Raw genomic sequence first — 21,319 nt, 5'->3', positions numbered from 1 at the left:
CAGAGACAGCACATTGGGGACGGACAGAGAGAGAGGGAGAGGGAGAATCCCAAGCAGGCTCTGCCCTGTCAGCGCAGAGCCCAACCTGGGGCTTGAACCCACAAACCATGAGATCATGACCTGAGCTGAAACCAAAAGTTGGATGCTTAACTGACTGAGCTACCCAGGCACCCTGAGCATGTGACTCTTAATCCCCAGGTCATGAGTTCCAGCCTCACGTTGGGTGTAAAGATTACTTCAAAAAAAAAAAAATAAATAAATAAATCCAGCTTGTTCAGGTCCTGCTTCAAACTAACCATTTCTCTCTCTCTCTCACTTTAAACAAATTAGAGACAGTGACAATCAGGGTAATTTGACATCAGACTAAGTATTACTGATACAAAGCAATTATTAGTTTTGAATTATTATTTTTAAGAATCCTTTTATTTTTATGATTTTTTAATGTTTATTTATTTATTTTGAAAGAGAGAATGTGCACATGCATGTGTGAGCAGAGGAGGGGCAGAGGAAGAATCCCAAGCAGATTCTGAGCTGTCAGCACGGAGCCCAACACAGGGGCCCAAACTCATGAACTGTGAGATTATGACCTGAGCCGAAATCAAGTCAGACGCTTAACCAACTGAGCCACCCAGGCACCCCTTTAAGAATCCTTTAAAAAGAAATGAAGTAAAATGACATGCTATCTAAGATTTGCTTTAAAATAATCCAGTGAAGAGAGGTGGACAGTGAGTGGAGATGTAGATGAAACAGAATTAGCTGGGTGTTGATTATTGTTGATACTAGGTAATATATACATAGCAGTTCATTATGCTATTCATTTTACTTTTGTATGTATTTAAAAATATCCATTAAAAAAAAAAGTGCTCCAAGGATGGTAATACTTCTGGAGCAGTGGATAGAAGCAAATGTAAAACCTCCATGGAGGACATAACCTCAACCCATCCTGTATAGTATTCCCCCAGATAAAGTCCTGCTGAACAGGACACCATCAAATATTACAAAGCACCATGAGTGAGAATAAGCACATAGAATAAATACCAGAATTAGACCCCTAATAACTTTGGGTAATAGTAATATTAGAAACCATAAAGTAACCTAGTGAATTTAAATGGTTAATAGTAATATCAGAAACCATAAAATAACCCAGTGAATTAAAAACAAAAAGGAACAGAAAACATGAAAAAGAATAAGACATCCCCTCCACCCCAAAATCTGAGCAAATTTGGAAACCAACTAATTAGAATTTCTAGAATAGAAAAATATACTTCTTAAATTTTAAAACTCAAATGACTAAGTTGGTAAGACCTACCTTAAAAGAAAATTAATAAGTTGAAAGATAAATCTGAAGAATTTAGAGAACATTGCAAGATAAAGGTACATGACATAGAAATTAAAAGAGAAGAAAATGAGAAGCTTCCAGACTATATCTCATAGGATTTCCAGAGAAATTAAAAAGAGGCAATACTTTGCAGAGAAGTATTTGAGAAATTCCTAGAATTGGCAAAATGACATAAGATTCACAGGATGCACGGTGAATCCCATCTCATAAGTAAACGAAATACAAGAATGGAAATAGATTATATAACTTACAATTTAGTACAGGAGGAAAGAAAAATAGAGAATATTCAATAAGCCAAGAAATGAGATGAGAAAATCTCAGAAAAATCAGGTTAAATAGCATAATATAATAGAAATCAAACTTATTGGTGATTACAATAAATGTAAGTGTACTTAATAGTTAAGGCAGAAATTGTCACATTGGATTAAAAAATGCATCTAGGGGTGCCTGGGTGGCGCAGTCAGTTAGGCGTCCGACTTCAGCCAGGTCACGATCTCGCGGTCTGTGAGTTCGAGCCCCGCGTCAGGCTCTGGGCTGATGGCTCGGAGCCTGGAGCCTGTTTCCGATTCTGTGTCTCCCTCTCTCTCTCTGCCCCTCCCCCGTTCATGCTCAGTCTCTCTCTGTCCCAAAAATAAATAAAAACGTTGAAAAAAAAATTAAAAAAAAAATGCATCTATGTGCTAGGCAAATGGCTTATTGGAAGAAAGATAAATACTGGGTCATTTCAGATAAAATACAGTCTAAGGCAAAAATTGTTAGAGATAAAGAAGTTCGCTATAAACTTGCTGCATATAACAGAGATATGAAAAAAGAGAACAAAAATGGACATAACTGCAAGCAGAAATCAACAAATCCACAATTGTGGTGGGTGATTTTAAGACATGTCTGTTGATAGAAGGTAGATCAAGCAGATAAAATATTAGATTTGAATAACACAATTAAAACTCTTGATTGAATGGATGTATTGAACTCCCCAAACCCCATTACAAACTGCTTGTATTGTTCAAGTCCTCAGAAAATATTTACAGAGACTCAAAAAGCTCTAATCCCTAAATCAGGTTCTGAACAAAATTCAAAAACTGGGCATAGAAAAACCATATTCTCTTGTCACAATCCAGCTAAGGTGAAGATAAGTAACAAAAATACTCTTCCTTCATGTTTGGAAATTAAGATGGAGTAGTTTACTTTCCCCATACAATATGCTCATGCGAACTTCTATTTTTAGATTAACAGTAGATCCCATGGTGAGTTTTATAAAATACTAAGTTGTCCTATTTGGAACTGGTCAAAGACATCAGTTTTAGCCTTTCATAGTTCTTTTCTAGCTCACAGGATAATGCCTGCCACAGAACAATAAAGCAATAAATACAGCACTTTTCAGATGAAGGAATGCCATTAGTTACATATTCATTTTTTTTATTAAAAAAAACTTTAAGGTTTATTTATTTTGAGAAAGAGAGATTGAGAGCAGGAGAGGGGCAGGGAGAGAGGGAGAGAGAGAACACCAAGCAGGCTCTGGGCTGCCCGCGCTGAGCCCAATGTGGGGCTTGATCTCACAAACCATGAGATACTTACCTGAGCCGAAATAGAGTTGGATGCTTAACTGACTGAGCTACTGAGGCACCCCTATGTTGTTTTTCATTTTAGAGAGAGAGGGGGCGCCTGGGTGCCTCAGTCAGTTAAGCGTCCCACTTCGCCTCAGGTTATGATCTCATGGTTCATGAGTTCAAGTCCTGCGTCAGGCTCTGTGTGGACAGCTCAGAGCCTGGAGCCTGTTTCATATTCTGTGTCTCCCTCTCTCTGCTCCTCCCCTACTCGTGTTCTCTCTCTCTAACTCAAAAAATAAATAAATATTAAAAAAAATTTTTTTTAGAGAGTATGCACAAATGGGAGAGGGATTGAGGGAGAGAGAGAGAATCTTAAGCAGACTTGACACAGCACAGAGCCCAACGTAGTGCTCAATCCCTCGTCCCTTGGATCATGACTGGAGCCGAAATCAAGAGTGGGACACTCAACCAACTGAACCACCAAGGCGCCCCTCATATTCACCTTTTGTTTCTAGACATATTTAAGCGTCTAGAACTTATATTCCCATTAAATTTAGCCACAGATAGGGCAAAATACATAGCTATGGATAGCTCTAAACAATTAAATGTAGCTGAATTAACAAATACTAAATTTACTAAATTGTTCTTTCAGCTATTAAAATGGAGTTTTAAAGAATTAGAAGTTAAAAAATTAAGTTTCTAGTCTTACTGAGTACTTACTATATACACAAGGCACAAATCTAGACATGAGGGTGAGGTAGGGGTGTTGTAGAAGATGCTGACCCTTAAGAAATTTATGGCTTATCTTACCTGAAATTTCAAGTGATAATACTCATCTCAAGCTGAGGTGTTCTGAGGGGGAATGCCTGTATGTAATCGTGCAAAGAAAAACCCTGAAGTTGCATTAAGTGCTGAAGAGGAAACCTGAAGAATTTGGTAAACGTTTCATGTTAGGGGCACCTGATTGGCTCAGTCGGTTGAGCCTCCAACTTTGGCTCAGGTCGTAATCTCACAGTCATGGGTCCCAGCCTCTCATCAGGCTCTGTGCCCCTAGCTCACAGACTGGAGCCTGCTTTGGATTCTGTGTCTCCTTCTCCCTCTGCCCCTTCCCAGCTCGTGCTTTGTCTCTCTCAAAAATAAATAAACATTAAAAAAAAAATTTAAACATTTCATGTGAAATACTTAACTTTAGCTTGAGCTAAAGTGAGATCCTTAGAAAAACAATATTGTATATTGTTTTTTACAGTTTGGATTATATTATAGGTTTTGAACATTTGGGCAGGAGGGGACACTGAAGATAATTGTTGTTTGTAAGAGAAATAAATATGAGACACATTTGTAACTGTAGTTAATCAGTATTAACTTATTTTTGCTTAGAAGGGAAAGTTAGGGGAATGTACTAACTAAACCTGTAAGAAAAAAAAGTTTTATTTTCTTCACTAAACATCAACGGCTGGTCATGCCACTCTGTGCCCCCTCCATGTTGGCCTTCTACCAGATAAAAGGAGTGGAACAAGAAAACTCTTGGAGGTGCTCTTAACAGCAACAGCAGCATTGTTCAGGAAAAGAAGGGCAAATGCTGCTTTGATGGGTTGCGATAAGCTACAAAAACAGAATGTACAAAGTGGAGTGCGTGCTGACTGATAACATGGTGTGTCAGTTGATATGTATCTTTAAGACATCTTAGCATCAGTCCAGTTCTTTTTATGTTCTGTGTGTTGTATCAGGTTCTTACTTGGAAATACACCTCAAAACTCTCCTGTCCAGATTCCTTGCAGCCTTCTGTAAGAATATTTACCTTTATTATAGAATCTTTCACCCTTGTTGTAATTCTTATTTACCTCTCTACAAATGAATAGGATAGCTCTGTGACCTCAGGCAGCTTATTTAATCTATTTCTTTGCTGTTAAATATATACGTGTATCAGCCTCTTACAGTTGTCAGAATTAGAATTCCTAATACAGAGAAAGCACTTAGTAAATAGCATATTATTATTATTATTATTATTATCATTATCATTATCTTATTCTCATTAGAGGGCAGTGATCTCCTATTCTGTCTTCCTCAAGTACTTCTCTTCATTGGCCCAGAATCATTAAAAATGTTTAATATGGTTGCCTTATTTGTTGAGTCTTGTGGTGTGTATAAAACAGCTATTTTTTTTCTCTTTTTTAAAAATTATTATTTTCTTTAAAGTAAGCTCTGTGCCCAACATGGGGCTTGAACTCACAACTCTAAGATCAAGAGTTGCATGCTCTGCCAATTGGGCCAGCTAGGCACCCCTAAGGCAGCTGTGTTCAAACTGTGCTTTCTGAACAGTTTCAAGGGAGGTACTCTTTTTTTTTTTTAGGTTAAGTAGGATTTATTTTCATTTGTAAGTGAACCCTCTTGCAACAGGTTTATTCAATTCTTCTAAAAATGGTAGCATTCTTTTAAACTCTTCTTTTAGAAGCAGCAGTTACATAGATGGAATATTGAATTCAACCTAAAAATGTGGTCCCTAGTTAACTTTGTTATTCTGCATATAAGCATGATAAAAGATTAGGATAGTCTTCACATTTCCAAGCAGAATACAATTTAAAAAGCTTATCCTTACCAAACCCCTAAAAACAGCCATTTTAAAAAATATTTGTTTATTTTTAAGAGACAGAGCATGAACAGGGGACGGGCAGAGAGAGAAGGGGACAGAGGATCTGAAGCAGGCTCTGTGCTGACAGTAGAGAGCCCAATGTGAGGCTTGAACTCATGAACCTGAGCTGAAGTCAGATGCTTAACCCACTGAGCCACCCACGTGCCCCAAAATAGCCATTTGAGAGTAAGCCAGCAGAGCATTACATCACCCCACTGAAGTGTGGGCTTCGTTATATGCACCAGTAAACCTACATGGCTAGCTTCTGCATCCCACTTTTACAGATTTTACACCTATTATGCCAAACAGCATTTTATTTTTTATTATTTATTTATTTTTTTTCAACGTTTTTTATTTATTTTTGGGACAGAGAGAGACAGAGCATGAACGGGGGAGGGGCAGAGAGAGAGGGAGACACAGAATCGGAAACAGGCTCCAGGCTCCGAGCCATCAGCCCAGAGCCTGACGCGGGGCTCGAACTCACGGACCGCGAGATCATGACCTGGCTGAAGTCGGACGCTTAACCGACTGCGCCACCCAGGCGCCCCCAAACAGCATTTTAAACACTGACGTATAAACTCCCCAATAAGATAAAGCAAGGACAGAAATGAGAAGTGTTTATCAGAAACAGGATACACCATCACTTAATAGTCTTCAAACAGTATTGCACTTTAATAGTTTTGACAATGTGCTCTTGGAGCAATCTGCAAACAATTCATTTTAACAGACAAAGAACGCTTTTAAGCTGACATGACTGTCCTAAATTGTTTATTAGGTAAGAATGTTACAAACATTGCTTACATTAGTGGTACCAGCGGAGCTGGAGAGGATTGCACCTTCTCCATGCTAGGTGGCCAGAACCACTAACAGTGTGGTGGAACTTGTGACCCTCTCCAAAGGCTGCGTTCTTGCAGCCTGCAGATGTCAGTCCTTGCATCCCCCTGTGCTTGTGGACTGGTTTGGTGATCCAGTGGGTGTCAGGATTTCTACTGATAGCTTTATGGAATGGATCAAAGAAGATAACCTCAAGAATTTGTATGTGGAATCTTCACCAACCCAATAAGAATTCAGGATTCTCAGAGCCCCACAGTGGCATCCAGCTCGCTCATGTGCAACAGACTGAAGGCTTCCAGTAAACTTTTAGCTGGTTAGCACCATGATGGACAGGCTTGCCCTAGGTCACACCCTCAGGAACTGGGAGTTTGCAGCCACCACATGACACACAAATCCAATCTATGACCTAACCTTGCTTGGCTTTGTACAAGGGAGGTAGTTTTGGATTCAAAAATACTCTATTTAGATTTCATTTGTAAATTTTAACTATCTTTAAAAAAAACTAATTTTTGAACTCGTGTTATAAAGCAGAACTTTCAGTAGTAAAGCCTCTTACTGTATGAACATGCTGCCAGGTTGTGCTTTTTCTATCATCTCTGTTTAGCTAATTGAAGGTTATCCTGATAGTGAAGGCTAAACTGTTGAAAATAGAAACAAATCACAAAAAAGAACTTGTTGCCATTTGTAAATATTTTTCTCTATAAATGTTAATTTATACTCAACAAAATGAAAAAATAAATAGAATCCTGTTGCACATATTTAGGAATGCAACTGACATGTAATACATAACTCCCACTTCTATTGCTTTTTATTAGTCAGAAGAGATTTATTTATTCCCATTGGTTGATTTTGTAATAAATTCAACTTATAAATCCAAATTAAAAATGCATCTATTTTAATTAAATGTGGGTTTATCTGCTACTTTGGGAAAAACAAATATTTATAAGTAACTTGCCATTTGTGTATTCATTTGGTAAGCATTTATTGACACTGTAATGTGGCAGGCATTATGCTCTAGGCTAAGGATATGTTTGACAGGCTACCCTACCAAACTGATAGCCTTTGGCTAAACACAAACCTATTGGGTTTCCACATAATGGTGCATTTAGAAGAATAAAGACTTTATTGCTTTAAGAATACTCTGAAACAACTGATCTGTAAAGTGTCCTGTCTCTTCTAGTCAGTTGACTACCATCATGTTTTTGCAGAGGTCCAGCTGGAGTAAGAGCCCAAGCCCTGGATAGAGATGGAAATCTGGTAGAAGATTTTGTATTTGATGGAGGAGTTGGGGATATTGGAAATCGCATTCTTCATGTGAGAAATGCACCTTCCCCTGCTGCTACTTCTTCTCTTGCAATTTCTGGAATGATTGCAGATGAAGTGCAACAAAGATTTAAATTGTAAATAATGTAAGGAGCTAAGTATGCATTTTAATTTCCACATTCAGCAACAAGAATATACTAATTGTATTCTTTACGGAAAATGATTTGAAAATCTTCTTGTTAGGTATCTCATTTAGATAACAACTGAATTGTTAGAATGCTGTAACATAGAAAAATAATTTTTTAAAGTCCATGCTCCTTTGTGAATAAAGAAGCAAGGTACAGTTGTGTCTGTACTGAATCCTTGACTGTTATGGACCTCTCCTCACCAGCCATGATCTGGAGATTTGACTCTTAGACTTTCTGGAAACGATGGCACAAAAAATTGATTATTCCCTTAACTTTCTGTCTTTATAGTATCTAAGCTTTTTTTTTTTTTTCTCTCCTAGATCAGAAAATATAGTATATTGTAGGTTGCAAACCTCCTTTTAACTTTGAAGGATCAAATGAAAACTCACATTATTTAGAGCAACAGTATTTGTATTTGGGAATTTAAAATTCTCGATTTAAGGAAAATTTATGAAATTTCACATTTTTAAGTAGTTTGAATAAGATTCTATCTCAGCTATAATATTTGTAAGAACTAACTTTGCAAAGGAAATGCAAACCCTTTATTATTCCCAGTCTTTTTATAAGTGACTTGGTGTAGGGTTCCCATTAAATCCAAACAGCAGTACACTATGAATGGTTGTTGCCTACTCTTTAGTCTTCTGTGGTTGCAAAACTAAAAGAATTTAGAACTGATAGGTTTTTATGTGAGCAGTTTTAGAATTCTGCCACTGATATATAGAACTCTGTAATTTTAAAAATTTACCTCTATATCTCTGTTTTTCAGTCATACCAGGTTTCTCAAACGTTAGCCAAGATCACTATTTTATTCATGCCTACTTGGTTTTCAGGGATCCTATGAACTTTTATGAGGATATTTCTTCATTTTGAGGAAATACCTAACTTTGAGGCATTCACTTTTGTAAACCGCAAAAGTGCCTTACATTCACGTGTACTTCATGAGTATTTAAATTATTGCCCAGTGCCAGTACTGTATACTGTATATATGTGTGTGGTATCTGTTGAAATGATTCTTGCAATTCAGAAAGTTGGAAAATAGAAATATAAATGAATTTATGGCAGCCCATTGATTGGGGAAACTTTATTACAGCACCACCAGTTAGGCGAGACATTTTCATCCCTTCCCTCATATATACTCTCTCAGGATTAATCTTCCACTCTTCATTCTTTCCTCTTATCTCTCCAAATCTGTGTGATAGATGAGTAAGAAGGATGTGCATTTTGACTGAAAGGAAAAACTTCTGTTTTCTTCTTTTTCACTTCAAGCCTCAGTGATTACATTGTCTGAGCTACCTCAACCATTAACTTGAAAGGCTACACCATCAACACATGTTCAAGAAGTAGCACATCCCAGGTAGAGACTAGGCAATTATTTGACACTTGGGATGAACATATTGAAAGCATTTAGAAATCATTCACAGAAGAAATTAGCCCTAATGGTTCTTCATAACAACTGATTCCTCCAAGAAATGTGACACACAGGATATTTTTCTGTTCCATCGCAAGACTATTAAGAGATGGAAAATTTTACAATTCTCTATTTCATAAACAGTGAGATTACATATATACTAAGCTGTGAAAGACTGAAATTTTAAAAATAACTGTCCTCATTAAAGCAACCTTCATTCCATTTGAGTCTATATTATACCCCAAAAAATATAAGTGAAAAAAGTTATTGAAAGGGTTTTGAATGTGCAGGTTATTCTGTTTGTAAAACATTTTATATTTATATCAATAGGGTTTTGTTGTGTAATACTGATATAATATTTAAAAGTTTTGTGTATTTCTGAGATAAGAAAATGTAAATTAATATTAAAATATTTTAATGAGTTTTTGTGTTGTAAACATAATTTTTAGTTTCATAAAACTGATTCAAGTGAATTTTTTGTGTGTAAAACATGAACTATCATAGCTTTAAATAGCAGCCAACCTTAGAAAAATGCAACTATTTGCATTTAATATAAAAATGAGGTTTATATTTTAGGTAAAAAGTAGAGCACTTCCCCATTTACAAAAATGGCTTTCCACTTGGTAGTGGTGGCAATATCTGGCTCACCTCAGTGTCATCTTCATACCCCCAGAGCACCAGGGAACATGGTTTCTGTTCCATAGCAGAATATATATATAACACATAAACACACAGTGCTTTGCAGGCAGTGGAGGGGACAGTAAATCAATCAAATCAGAATTTCATAAATCATTATAGTTTCTCTTAGGAAGACATTCTGGTATGGTGTCTTTTACACGGGGGGTTGGATTTCTGGGCATAAGCCTCATATAAGGGTGATAGGGCACATGATCTGTCTGAGAGCCTGCTCCAACTTCTTGCCAGCAGGTTGACTGTAAAAGGACCAGAGTTAGCTACAGCAACAAACCATGAAAGTGAGTGACAATGACATTTATTGTTTCCTGTGGCATTGCTTTGGTTTGCTTCTGACTGGCAGCACTTGTAGCTTTAAATACATCAAGGAAGTAGGAGAGAGTAAATGGGAGAAATGTTGAGTAAGTCCTTTTTGAAAATGCTTTTCAGTGCAAGAATATTACTGTTAAAATTTACACTGCCTTTTAAAATTTGAGATGTGCTTAGATTATTCAAGTTATTTCCAAAAGCCATTCTAAATTCTAAAAAGACAAAATTAGTACTTGTCAAATAACTAGCATATTAATTTTAACTCAAATTTATGACCAAGTATAGTATCAGTATGTTTAATACTCCAATTTTTAAAAAAGATTTTGTTTTTAAGTAATCTCTACACTTAATGTGGGGCTCTAATTCACAACCCCGAGATCAAGAGTAGCATGCTTTACTCACTAAGCCAGCCAAGTATCCCTAATACTTCTATTTTTTAACACTTGAAGCAAGTGTTTATTATTTTAAAAAATTTTTTTTTAATATTTATTTTTGAGATAGAGACAGAGCATGAGGAGGGAGGGGCAGAGAGAGCGGGAGACACAATCAGATCATGCGAGATCACGACCCGAGCCAAAGTTGGACACTTAACTGGCTGTGCCACCCAGGTGCCCTGTATTATTTTTAAAATGTTTTTTAATTAATCAGTGTTTTGAATAAGTACAACACTCATATGGTTGAAAATTCAAAATGCCCCAAATGTACTCCATGAAAGAATCTCCTCTCCTCCAAGCCACCCAACTCACTGATTCATGAAGCAACAAAAATTGTATCTCTTGTGCAGCCTTGCAGAGATATTATACATAAAAAAATATTGCCTTCATTTCTTTTTACACAAGTGGTAGCATACTCTGCATACTAGATTATACACCCTGCTCTTTTCACTTTGCACTGTCTCTTTGATAATGTTCAAGTGACCTGAACACAGTGGCCTGGTTCTTTTCAAATGATTTTATAGCTTCTATTCTGTGAATTTACTATTATTTGTTGAACCAGTCCCTGATACCTACTGACAATTATTTAAATTGTTTATTTCTCGGGCATTTTTGTTTTGCTTTTGGTGCGTCAGTACTACAATCAATAACTTTGTGTTAAATCATTTCACATTCGAGCAAGGGTGCCAAAGGACATATTCTTCAAATTTGCTGGGTCAAAGGGTATGTGCCTTTGCAACTTTGATAGTGTCAAGTTGCCTTTGGTAGAGGTTGAACCAATTTAAGCTCTCACCAATAATATATTAGAGTATCTGTTTCTTCATATTCTCACCAACATAGTATATCATCAAACTTTTGGCTCTATGCGGCTATTCTAATAGGTAAAAAATAACGGTATAATTTAAATTTCTTGTAATATGAGTAAAGTTGAGCATCTGTACTATGTTTAAGAGACATACTTCATTCTGTGAACTGTTTTTTTTTGTATTTGCTATCCTTTTTTTCCCCTTACGTTTGGTCCTATTAATTTGTAGAAACTCCTTTAGATATTGGGGAAATAAACTATTTAGAAAATGAGTTACAAACATTTTTTCCAGTTTGTCATCTGCTTTTTGCCTTACCTTGTGATGGTTTTTGTTTTTGCCACACATTTTTAAAAATGGATTTACCAGTCTTCTAGATTTTATATCATAGTAGGTCTTTTGTACTCTGAAATTATAAAGTTATTTTATGGTTTTAACTTTTTACATTTAAGTCTTTGATACATAATGGAATTTATCCTAGCGTATCATGTGGGGTATGGATCCAACATTTTTTTCTAGATGGCCCTTTTGTCCGGTTGGGATTTTTACAGGAGTAATTCTTGGATTATCCCTCTCATGCAGGTGGATCACATTTGTTTGCCTAGCTCAGAGATCACAACTCAGATGCCTGTAGAGACTAGGCAGGTTACATAAAAGAGTGAAGACTGCCAGGTAGGGAGTATAGCCAACTGGAAATGGGATGGCATACTTTTCTAAAGAGGGCAGCCACTACCGACTGCCTGCTTGCTGACTATTCCTTTGCAGGAATGCAGCAGCACCCAGTGTTGCTGGATTTTTGTCCAGAAGCTGGAAATCCATTTTTATATGAAATCTCTTGATTTAAAAATATTAACAATTTTAAAATTTAAATATAGATTTGGGTAAACAGAATGTGTCTTCAGCCAAATTTGGCTCGGAAGGCTTCCAATATCCTCCTTGGCCAATAATGAAACTTCCTACTGACCACTTTACTCTCTTGTAAGAAAATATAATCACAGTCTCGTTTGACAGCCTAGTAGTTTACAGCTGGAGTTCCGGACGAGGAGAGAAAAGTAAAAAACCGTCTGTATAAGTCAAAGTCTGCCGTCACTGAAAAAGTAATTGGAGAAATACAAGCATTTTACTATCCTACCCTTTATCCCAAGTACATGGGAATGTGGATGTGACTTTATTAGAAGAAATTCGTGATTCCGTGGGTACTTGGATTAGAAAAATAAATTTTCCAACTCTGTCTTTCTGATTTTTGCCAAATGACAAATTGAGGTGTATTTGAGAAGAGGATAATTGTTGAGTTACTGATCCTGGAACTGAAGTATATATATAGCATGTACTCCCCCGCCCCGCCGCCCGTTCTTTCTTTCCCTTCCTCACTGGTGGCTGAGAGCTTTCCGCGTCTCACCTTTCAATCCCCAAAACATCACACTATGAAATAGTTAACTACCTCCTATGTATACACATACGTTAAACATCGTGTCCAGCCCGAATGTCCTTTTCTCTCCCCGTCCTGAATTGCTTCCCATGACTGTCGTTCTCGAAGAGTGGCACCGAGTCAGGCAGGATTGTCTTGGGAAGGTCGAGAGAAGGGAGCGTTCGTGTTAGACACAGTAAGTTGAAGAGTCGATCTGGGACAGGCCCCCAGCAAGTCCCTAGCACAGGCCGACACCCACGGCCGGGTCCCCGCGCCTCTGAAAGTCCGCGACCGGCCGGCGCCTCTGCTTGCTCCGCGGCGCGCATGCTCCGTGCAGGGCTTCTCCGGCGACCCGGGATAATGAGCGCCGGGCCGAGGGGGCGGGCCGAGAGGCGACTGCTGGGGCCCGGAGCTCGGCGGCGGCCCCGGGGCGCTGTGCGCGGTGTCTGAAGGGGCGGCGGCGGTGGCCAGCACTGTGCGCGCGAGAGTGTGGCTCGCTCGCCCGATCCCCAGGGCCCTCTGGAGGTGACTCGAGCGGGCCGGGCAGCGTTGCCTGTTGGGAGGGCGGGAATGAGGCGATGAAGAGACGAGCTGCCGCCGCCGCTCTCCGCCTGCCGCGGCCGTAGCGGTAGTTGCGGCGGGGGCGAGGGCGAGGGCGAGGTCAGCTGTACCCCGCGCGGGACTGCGAACCCAGACAAAGGAGGAGGAGCCGCCCGAGGAGCGGGCCAACGCCTCCGGGAAAGGAGGCCGACGTCTCGGTCGCAGCTGGGGGTAGCCCGGGTTCTCGGGCCGCCGCGCTTCCTCTGCGGACTCTGCGCGAGGCGAGGCCGCCCGGGCCGAGGAAACCGCCCCCGGAGCCCCCGCCCGCCCGCCGGCGCCGCCCCCGAGCCGCCTCGGCCGTAGCTGCGGCCCGGGCGGCGGCGGCCGGCGAGGCGAGGCGGCCCGCGCCCTGCCTGTCAGGCCACCCGCCCGGCCCGGCTCGGTCCGCGGGCCGCCCCTGATGCAGAGGCGCTGCTGCCGGGGCCATGCAGCAGGCGCCGCAGCCGTACGAGTTCTTCAGCGAAGAGAACAGTCCGAAATGGCGGGGACTGCTGGTCTCGGCCCTGCGGAAGGTCAGTGCCGCTCCTGGGCGGCCGCGGGGGCCCAGGGAGGTGCCAGGGCGGCCGCGAGCTGCGTCTGCGGAGCCCGGCAGCAGGCGGGCGGGGGGTGCCGGGCCCGGGGTCCCCTGCGAGCTTCTAACGGAGAGCTGCACATCCTCCCAGTGCCCGGGTCCCGCGGGTCCAGCTGTTGCTCAATGGCTGGCTGTGGGGGGGCTCAACAGTCGCCTGTTGCATCAAGAAGGACGTTTTCTCAAGTTTTTGCCTGGCCCCGGAAGGAAGGTTTTGTTATGATCATAAAAATGGATTTCATGTTGCAGTCATTTTGTCAGGCGACTTCCGCCGTTGGCCAATTTGTTGTCCTCAGGCTGGATTCGGGCAGGAGAAAGTCTCGCTGGTGTTTACATAGTTTCTAAAACAAAAGTTCATTTCCAGACCTGGTAATTTTAATCAGGTTCTTTGGGGGTGTTCGCCTAGGCAGTTTGCTTGTCAAGGGTGTCCACTCACTTAAGGGGCAGTACTGTTTTGTAATATGAATGTGTTTCACGTGTGAAATGTCAGTGAGCCGTAAGACTCCTTTTACAATTCTTGAGGTAAATTTAAAGTGCCTTCTTAACTTCCTGCCAGAAGTGTCTTATCTGTTTACAAGAGATTTCCCCTATAAAATTTGGTGTTTCTTCACTGGGTGCAGTTTAGAACTTGGAATCATTTTAAGGGGGCAAAAAAGGGGCAGCTCATAAAAATCACTCTTTCAAGTTTGGGTGTATATCGCCTGAGTGCATCTCTCCTGTAGGTGATGTCGGTCTTCGTTTGTGCATTTAGATAGTAATCACACTGTCATTTTTAAAATAAACCTTTTTGTAAAGTCAAGACAGAGACTGCAGGATTAGACAGGACACCTGCTGAACATGGGCTTCCATTGCCATTGATGCAGGTTTAGCCCCATCCGCATTTTGTGCAAAATAACCAAGAATAAACTTCAAAATAATAAAGAAAAATAAACATTAACTTAAAAGACTGCACTTGGAAAATAAATGTTCATACAATACATTTCTGTAAGTGAAAGGAAGAGGTATATTTTAAAAGTAAAAACATTTTCCACCTGCATTCAGTTTTAGATTTTCCATTGTTTTCATAATTCTTACAAGGAGATACTGCCTCCCTTGGGCCAAACACCAAGTCATGTCTTTTTAGAGAACTTAGTGGAGGTAACCAGTGGCAGTTATCATTTCATTGGCATGCTGGGTGTTGAAGTATTAAATTGACTTTACTTCCATGGGCAGCCTGATTCTGAACGGAGGGGGAAGGAAACGGGTATGTGCTGAGTAGTGATAATGAACTCTGGCCTGAGTTGAAAGTAAAGGGGGATATGCTTAGATAGTAATTGACTTGTCCGTGAACAGTTGCACTCAGCAGAAGTGTGAGTGCAGTTATCAGGTAGGCATGTATTGTTGGCAGTGTGACGCACGTATCTACCTACAGGTACTTTCTGGTAGCAAATAGTCTTTGAATGTATGTTGCATAACTTATTCAGTAGGTAGCTTTTACCCTAATGATCCTGCATGCACAGATTTACTTCTTCAGGTTAGGCTAGAAACAAAGCCAGAACAAGCCTACTAGTCCATTGCTTTGAGACTGTTATTTTGCATTTATTTTCTGTGCTTGTTTACGTAGAGCTCAGGTGTCTTGTAGATTTGTATTGTCTTATACCACAGTTCCCATGCTTATGGAATCAATACATCTAAGAAAATGTGGTCTTAGGAGGTGAATTGAATTCAAAAAGCAATTTTTATTTAATTCATTAATTTACTGTTATTATAGAATTGAGATATATTCCTAAAGAAGACATTTTTCATATTTTGGGAAAATTTTTGGTGTTAGTAATTTGAATTACGTTCAGTTTTGTGGCATTTGGGTATTTGTGGTATTGCAACATGTAGGTTTGTAGTGCCTGCTAAGAGTTACAGTTCATAAAGAGTTCAAGGTTCACTCTTTCTTTGTAGGATGTGTTACATTCTGGTATGTGCCTGCCAGCCATACCTTTGTACAATGAGAAATCCTGCCATTTCTTGGGACGCTCTGTCTTCACATTGAAAGCCTCTAGACTTTGGCTTCCTTCAGCTGACAAATAGTTATAAAGACAACCAGGATTAGTAATTGACTTGTAGCAGTAGTTTAGGCCACTAGGATTTTTCTCTTCCAGTTGGTTTTTCCTCCATTGAACATGTGGTATACTTCATTTTTTTTCTTTTTTTACTGCACTTTATTTTTATCCCTGCATTTTTAAAAATTGAAGTATAATTGCAATTAACATTAATTGAACACATTTTAGGTATTTGGCACCATGCTGGAACTAAAATTACACAGATGAATAAAAGCAGGGGCCCCACTCTAAAAGTGTTTACCATCTACACTGAGAATTCTAAACTTTCTCGTTTTGGTTTATATAAATAAGATAGCATTTAGGAACTCAAAGTTATGTAAAGAATATCTGTGTGTGTGTGTGTGTGTGTGTGTGTGTGCGTGTGTGTGTGTGTGAGTGTGTGAAAAGAGCAATGTAGTTCAATTGGCTCTATCAGATTCTACTTGGGCATCTTGGTGGAACCTCGAAAACTTGAAGTATACTTTTCAGAAAAGTAAAATCATAACTGTCATGCAAATATAAATGAACATGTGTTAGTGAGTTTGATTTAATGCATTCCTTAATGAGGGAACTCACAAGATGTTAAGGCTTCTTCATATGAAAATTTTAGGAGGTAGGTATTTATAGATAATTTAAAAGTAGTATTAAGATAAGATTGTTGGGTAAGATACAAAATTAGTTAATATCCTATAGGAATATAAACACTGAGTTGTGGATTGTCTTTTCTGTTGATTTGAAATTATTTGTTTCTGTACCAGACAAAACATCTCTATGTTAATCTTACAGATTTCTAAAATAATGCAGTCATTACAGAGTAATCAGAGCTTTGAGGACAGCATTGTACTGAAAGACACCTAGTAATCTCTTTTGCTTATTTTCAACTTTTGGCTAATTTTTATGAAAATCAAATAATATGGTAAAGTCACCATTGTTGGCCCTGGAAACTACAGGGGTCTTTTTTTTTTTTTTTAAGAGAAAGCGCACACACGAGCTAGGGAGAGGGGCAAAGGGAGAGAGAGAGAGAGAGAGAGAGAGAGAGAGAGAGAGAAAGAGAAAATCTCAAGCAGGCTTCACATCCACGTCAGAGTCCAGCTCAGGGCTTGATCCCACAACCCTGGGATCATAAACTGAGCCAAAATCAAGGGTTGGATGCTCAACTGAGCCACTGAGGCACCCCAAAACCACATATTTTAAACCAACTTTAAATATGTATTTCGCTACATAGAAACACTAACATTATAAATAGATTTATGGAAAAATGACTTTGAAAATAAAAATGTGTTCTGTCACTTTTTGTTTTGTTTTTGTTCTTTCACTTTTTGTTGTTGTTATTTAACTTTTATAACAGAACTTCATGTAGAGCATTTACATACGTAAAGAACTAGAGAGGGTAAAGCAGAGGGAAATGACATTACTAATGGATGATACATGATTGTTAACATTACTGCTAAATTATGTATCTTCCCTAAAAGAGCAAGAAACATAAATGCCTTCACCACTACTCCCTAAGAAAATTGAAGCTATCATATTACTTGGGAGGAAAAAAGAGCACAGAAGTATACTTTTAAGTGCAGCTTATTACCTATGTCTTTGAAATGCCTTTGGTACTTTGTGTATGTGCTATTGATTGTATGCTGAGAAAAATCAGTGTAAGCATTCTACGTATGAGAAACATACCTTAAAATCATTTTAACAGGTTTTTTTAGTCCCTGATGTTTCCCTTGTGGATGTCTTTTCCTTCAGGTGTTCTTCACCAGGCTAATTATGGAAAAGAAAATATCTGATGTCTTACTATCTGCAGTTACAAATGTCACAGAAAGAATTGGTTGAATTACATTGTTCCTGACTAACTTAATTAGGTTAAATATGAACTCCCCACCCCAAATGTTACAGTTTGCTCTTAGATAGCTGTCTAAAATATAAGAGGTATGAGAGAACGTCTGAGTTAAATAGCAGTCTGTGGCAAGGAAAAAGAGGGTCGGGGTTTTGGTTTAGAAATGCTTTTGTGAACTCTGTAAGATCTAGTGTTTCTGCCTTTGTACTAATGTCTCCTGGAGCCATTTTAGAAGACTGCTCTGGATCTTTCTGGGGCCCAGAAAAAAATCATTGGGTGCTTTGAGAAAATAAACTTCGTGTCACTAACATAAGAAGGTCAAGGAAGGCTTTTCTAAGGAAGTAATATCTGTGCCGAGTTGTGGAGGATATATTCAAATATTTATTGAGTGCCTCATAGGTTCCCGGCGCTACTCTTGATACTGAGGTTGTAGTAAGGCCCCTGCTCTCATAAAGCTTCCCTTCTAAATGGCTGTGTGGGAGAGGACTGAGAAAGTCAGACAATAAAGAAGTAAGCAATTATCTGAAAGATCAATAGGAGTTGACAAAGAAAGGGGGTGGGGGTGGAGAAAGAGTTTGAGACTGAGGGAAAGGTAGGAAACACGACTTGTTTTAAAGAACCAAGATGGAGTGAAAAGAAGAGGCTAGTTGGTAAGACCAGGTTAACGTTTCTGCCTGAAAATACGAAGTCCTGTAGTGTTATTTATGTAACAAAATAATTAGATTAACTTGATCAAATTGCTTTTTTAAAAGATCACTGCAACTGAAAGCTAGCAACAAATAGGATATCCTATGATTTTTTGTGACGTCAGTCCTGTTCTGGATTTCCTAAAGCCAGTGAATATAAAAGTAGAACTCCAGGGAGTCATTTGGAATTATTCCAAACTAATAATGACCCAAACTGACCCAAGGGGTTCAGCCAGAACTGGATGAGCATTAGGAATGCATTTTAACTTGCTGCATTTAGTTCCCTGTCAGCCATGATTTAGTAGTCGTCCTGCATTTTCAGTTTAATTTTGGTGTGGTATATTTGGAGCGATAATATTCCATTAAAGTGTTTTATGCTGACTATCCAAAGCATTACCTGTGTTACCACTTGACATAAATCCACTATGTGTCTTTTATATTAACCATGGCCTCTCTTTCAAGGGAACGGTAGTTTGATTATATCCTCTGTTAGCCTGTATGTTTGAATCAGGAAGGAATTTTAATGGAACTAATGGATTTAGCATTATCTCATGTAGTCACGTTAAAAATTAACAACCTGAAACTTTTCTTCTTTTATGTAAGAACATATGACAGTAGAAAGCCTTTGTAATGTATGAAGTGTTGTGCACTTCACATTTTAATGTGTGGAGATGAAGCAATACAATGAAAATAACATCAAGATGTAGATATGAGCACTAGTATTGTCTCTTCCAAGAAAAGTTTTCAGTCTCCCTGTTTTCTTAAGTCCCTTTGTAAACTCAAACATTACCTCTTACTTACATAGCACTTTGCTTTCTTAAGTAACCCATTAGCAGCATTCGGCTGAACTTCTCTTTCTTGAAATCCTTTTCCTTGTTTGGCTTCCAGGATGCCAACCTCTGTAGGTTTTCTCCCTCTGGCTATTCCTTCTAGGTCTTCTCCTTTTGTTGATTCCTCCTCATCTTCCCTAACTACTTCATCCTGACTTCCCCAGAGCTTAGTTTTGGGACTTTTGTTTCTATTTACAGTCACTTCTTGTGGATCCCATCCAGCCTCATGGCTTCGCATGTCATCCATATCTGATGATTTCCATATTTTTATTTCTGACTCAGACCTCTCTCCTGAGCCTAAGCAACTTCTTGCTTGATACCTCCACATGTATTTGTGATAGGCATCTCAGCCAATACTGAGCTCCTTCTCTTCCCCTGCAAAACCTGCTCCTTTTGTAGTATTTCTTATATCAGTAAATGGCTACTCCATCCTTTTAGTTGCTCCAAATAAAAATCTGGAGTTATTCCTAAATCTTGTCTCTCTAATCTCTCAGAAAATCCATTTAGCTGTACTTCGAAAACAGTAGCTATATTCATTCAGTCACCATTTCTTACTCTTCCACTTCTACCACCTGAGACCAAGTCATCATCAATCTCCTGGAGTATTAAAAGACCCTATAACTGGCCTCCTCTCTTCTGCCCTTGCCCCTTTCAGTCTTTTCTTAACATAGTAGAGATAAGTAAGATCATGTCATTCCTTTGTTCAAAACTCTCATTGCTTCTCAGAATAAAAGTCTAAGTCCTCTCAATAGGTTATTGCACTCTATGCTACCCTTTACCTTTACGCCTCTGACTTCATTTACTACTGTCCCTTTTTTTACTCTGCTCCTGCCCATAGTGGCTATCTTGTACCCACAGAGAGAGACATTCTAATCTGTAGACGTATTCTAATCTCTGGGCTTTTGTATTTGCTGTTTTGTCTGCCTAGAACAACCTTCCTGCAGATTAAAAACATGACTGGTCCTCGTATCTCCTTTAAGTCAAACATCATCTTGAAGAGGACTTCTCCTGAAGCCTGTTTAAAACTGCTACATCCCCTGCTTCCTGGACATTCCTATGTAGATGTTCACAACATAACCCAATCCAAGTTTATTATCACCTTCCAAAACCTCCAGTATAAATGATATATTCAAGCCAGAAACCTGGTCATCATCCTTCCCTTCTGTGTCACACTAGGCTCAAATCTAATCAGCATGGAGCCTTGATTCTCCTAAATTAGAGGGTTTGTTTTTTGTTTTGTTTTGCTTTTTTTTTTTTTTTAACTTTTATTGCTATGTGTCCCCAAAAGAAATTTTTTTATATGTATAATTTATTGTCAGGGTGGCTAACATGCAGTGTATGCAGTTATGATGTATTCCTCTCTTACATACAACACCCAGTGCTCATCCCAACAAGTGCCCTCCTCAGTGCCCATCACCCATTTTCCCCTCTTCCCCCACCCCCATCAACCCTCAGTTTGTTCTCTGTATTTAAGAGTCTCTTATGGTTTGCCCCAAAAGAAATTTTTTAATTGCATGTTTTTATGTTGACATTTAATAAAAATTTTCACGTTCAAATAATTGCAGAAGATACAATTTTATATGTGTTCTAGGGGGCGCCTGGGTGGCTCAGTCGGTTGGGCGTCTGACTTCCGCTCGGGTCTGATCTCCCCGTTTGTGAGTTCGAGCCCCACGTCAGGCTCTGTGCTGACGGCTCAGAACCTGGAGCCCACTTCAGATTCTGTGTCTCCCTCTCTCTCTGACCCTCCCCCACTCACACCCTGTGTCTCTCTCTCAAAAATAAATAAACATTAAAAAAAATGTATATGTGTTCTAAATACTGACTTTTTTTGTTTTCGTTTTAGAGAGAGAGAGCATGAGTAGGGGAGAAGGGCA

General features: G+C 39.3%; 2 protein-coding genes across 9 annotated transcripts in view; both read left to right on the top strand.

Annotated features, from left to right (window-relative positions):
• The window catches only part of L2HGDH (L-2-hydroxyglutarate dehydrogenase), a 44,597-nt gene extending 34,965 nt beyond the window's left edge, over positions 1–9,632 (top strand). For all 5 annotated transcript variants that reach the window (XM_058738984.1, XM_058738985.1, XM_058738986.1 and 2 more), the window contains one exon: positions 7,558–9,632. In XM_058738984.1, coding sequence (XP_058594967.1) covers positions 7,558–7,753 — 196 coding nt within the window. In that variant the 3' untranslated portion in view covers positions 7,754–9,632. The remainder of the gene's footprint in view (positions 1–7,557) is intronic.
• A 4,126-nt stretch (positions 9,633–13,758) lies between these two features.
• Positions 13,759–21,319, top strand: part of SOS2 (SOS Ras/Rho guanine nucleotide exchange factor 2) — a 92,211-nt gene continuing 84,650 nt past the window's right edge. For all 4 annotated transcript variants that reach the window (XM_058738979.1, XM_058738980.1, XM_058738978.1 and 1 more), the window contains exon 1: positions 13,759–13,967. In XM_058738979.1, the coding sequence (XP_058594962.1) occupies positions 13,881–13,967 (87 nt within the window). In that variant the 5' untranslated portion in view covers positions 13,759–13,880. The remainder of the gene's footprint in view (positions 13,968–21,319) is intronic.

Source organism: Neofelis nebulosa, chromosome 7, assembly GCF_028018385.1.
Source record: "Neofelis nebulosa isolate mNeoNeb1 chromosome 7, mNeoNeb1.pri, whole genome shotgun sequence".
Classification (NCBI taxonomy): domain Eukaryota; kingdom Metazoa; phylum Chordata; class Mammalia; order Carnivora; family Felidae; genus Neofelis; species Neofelis nebulosa.
The sequence above is the reverse complement of the archived record's forward strand: the minus strand, read 5'-3'. Positions and strand labels throughout refer to the sequence as shown.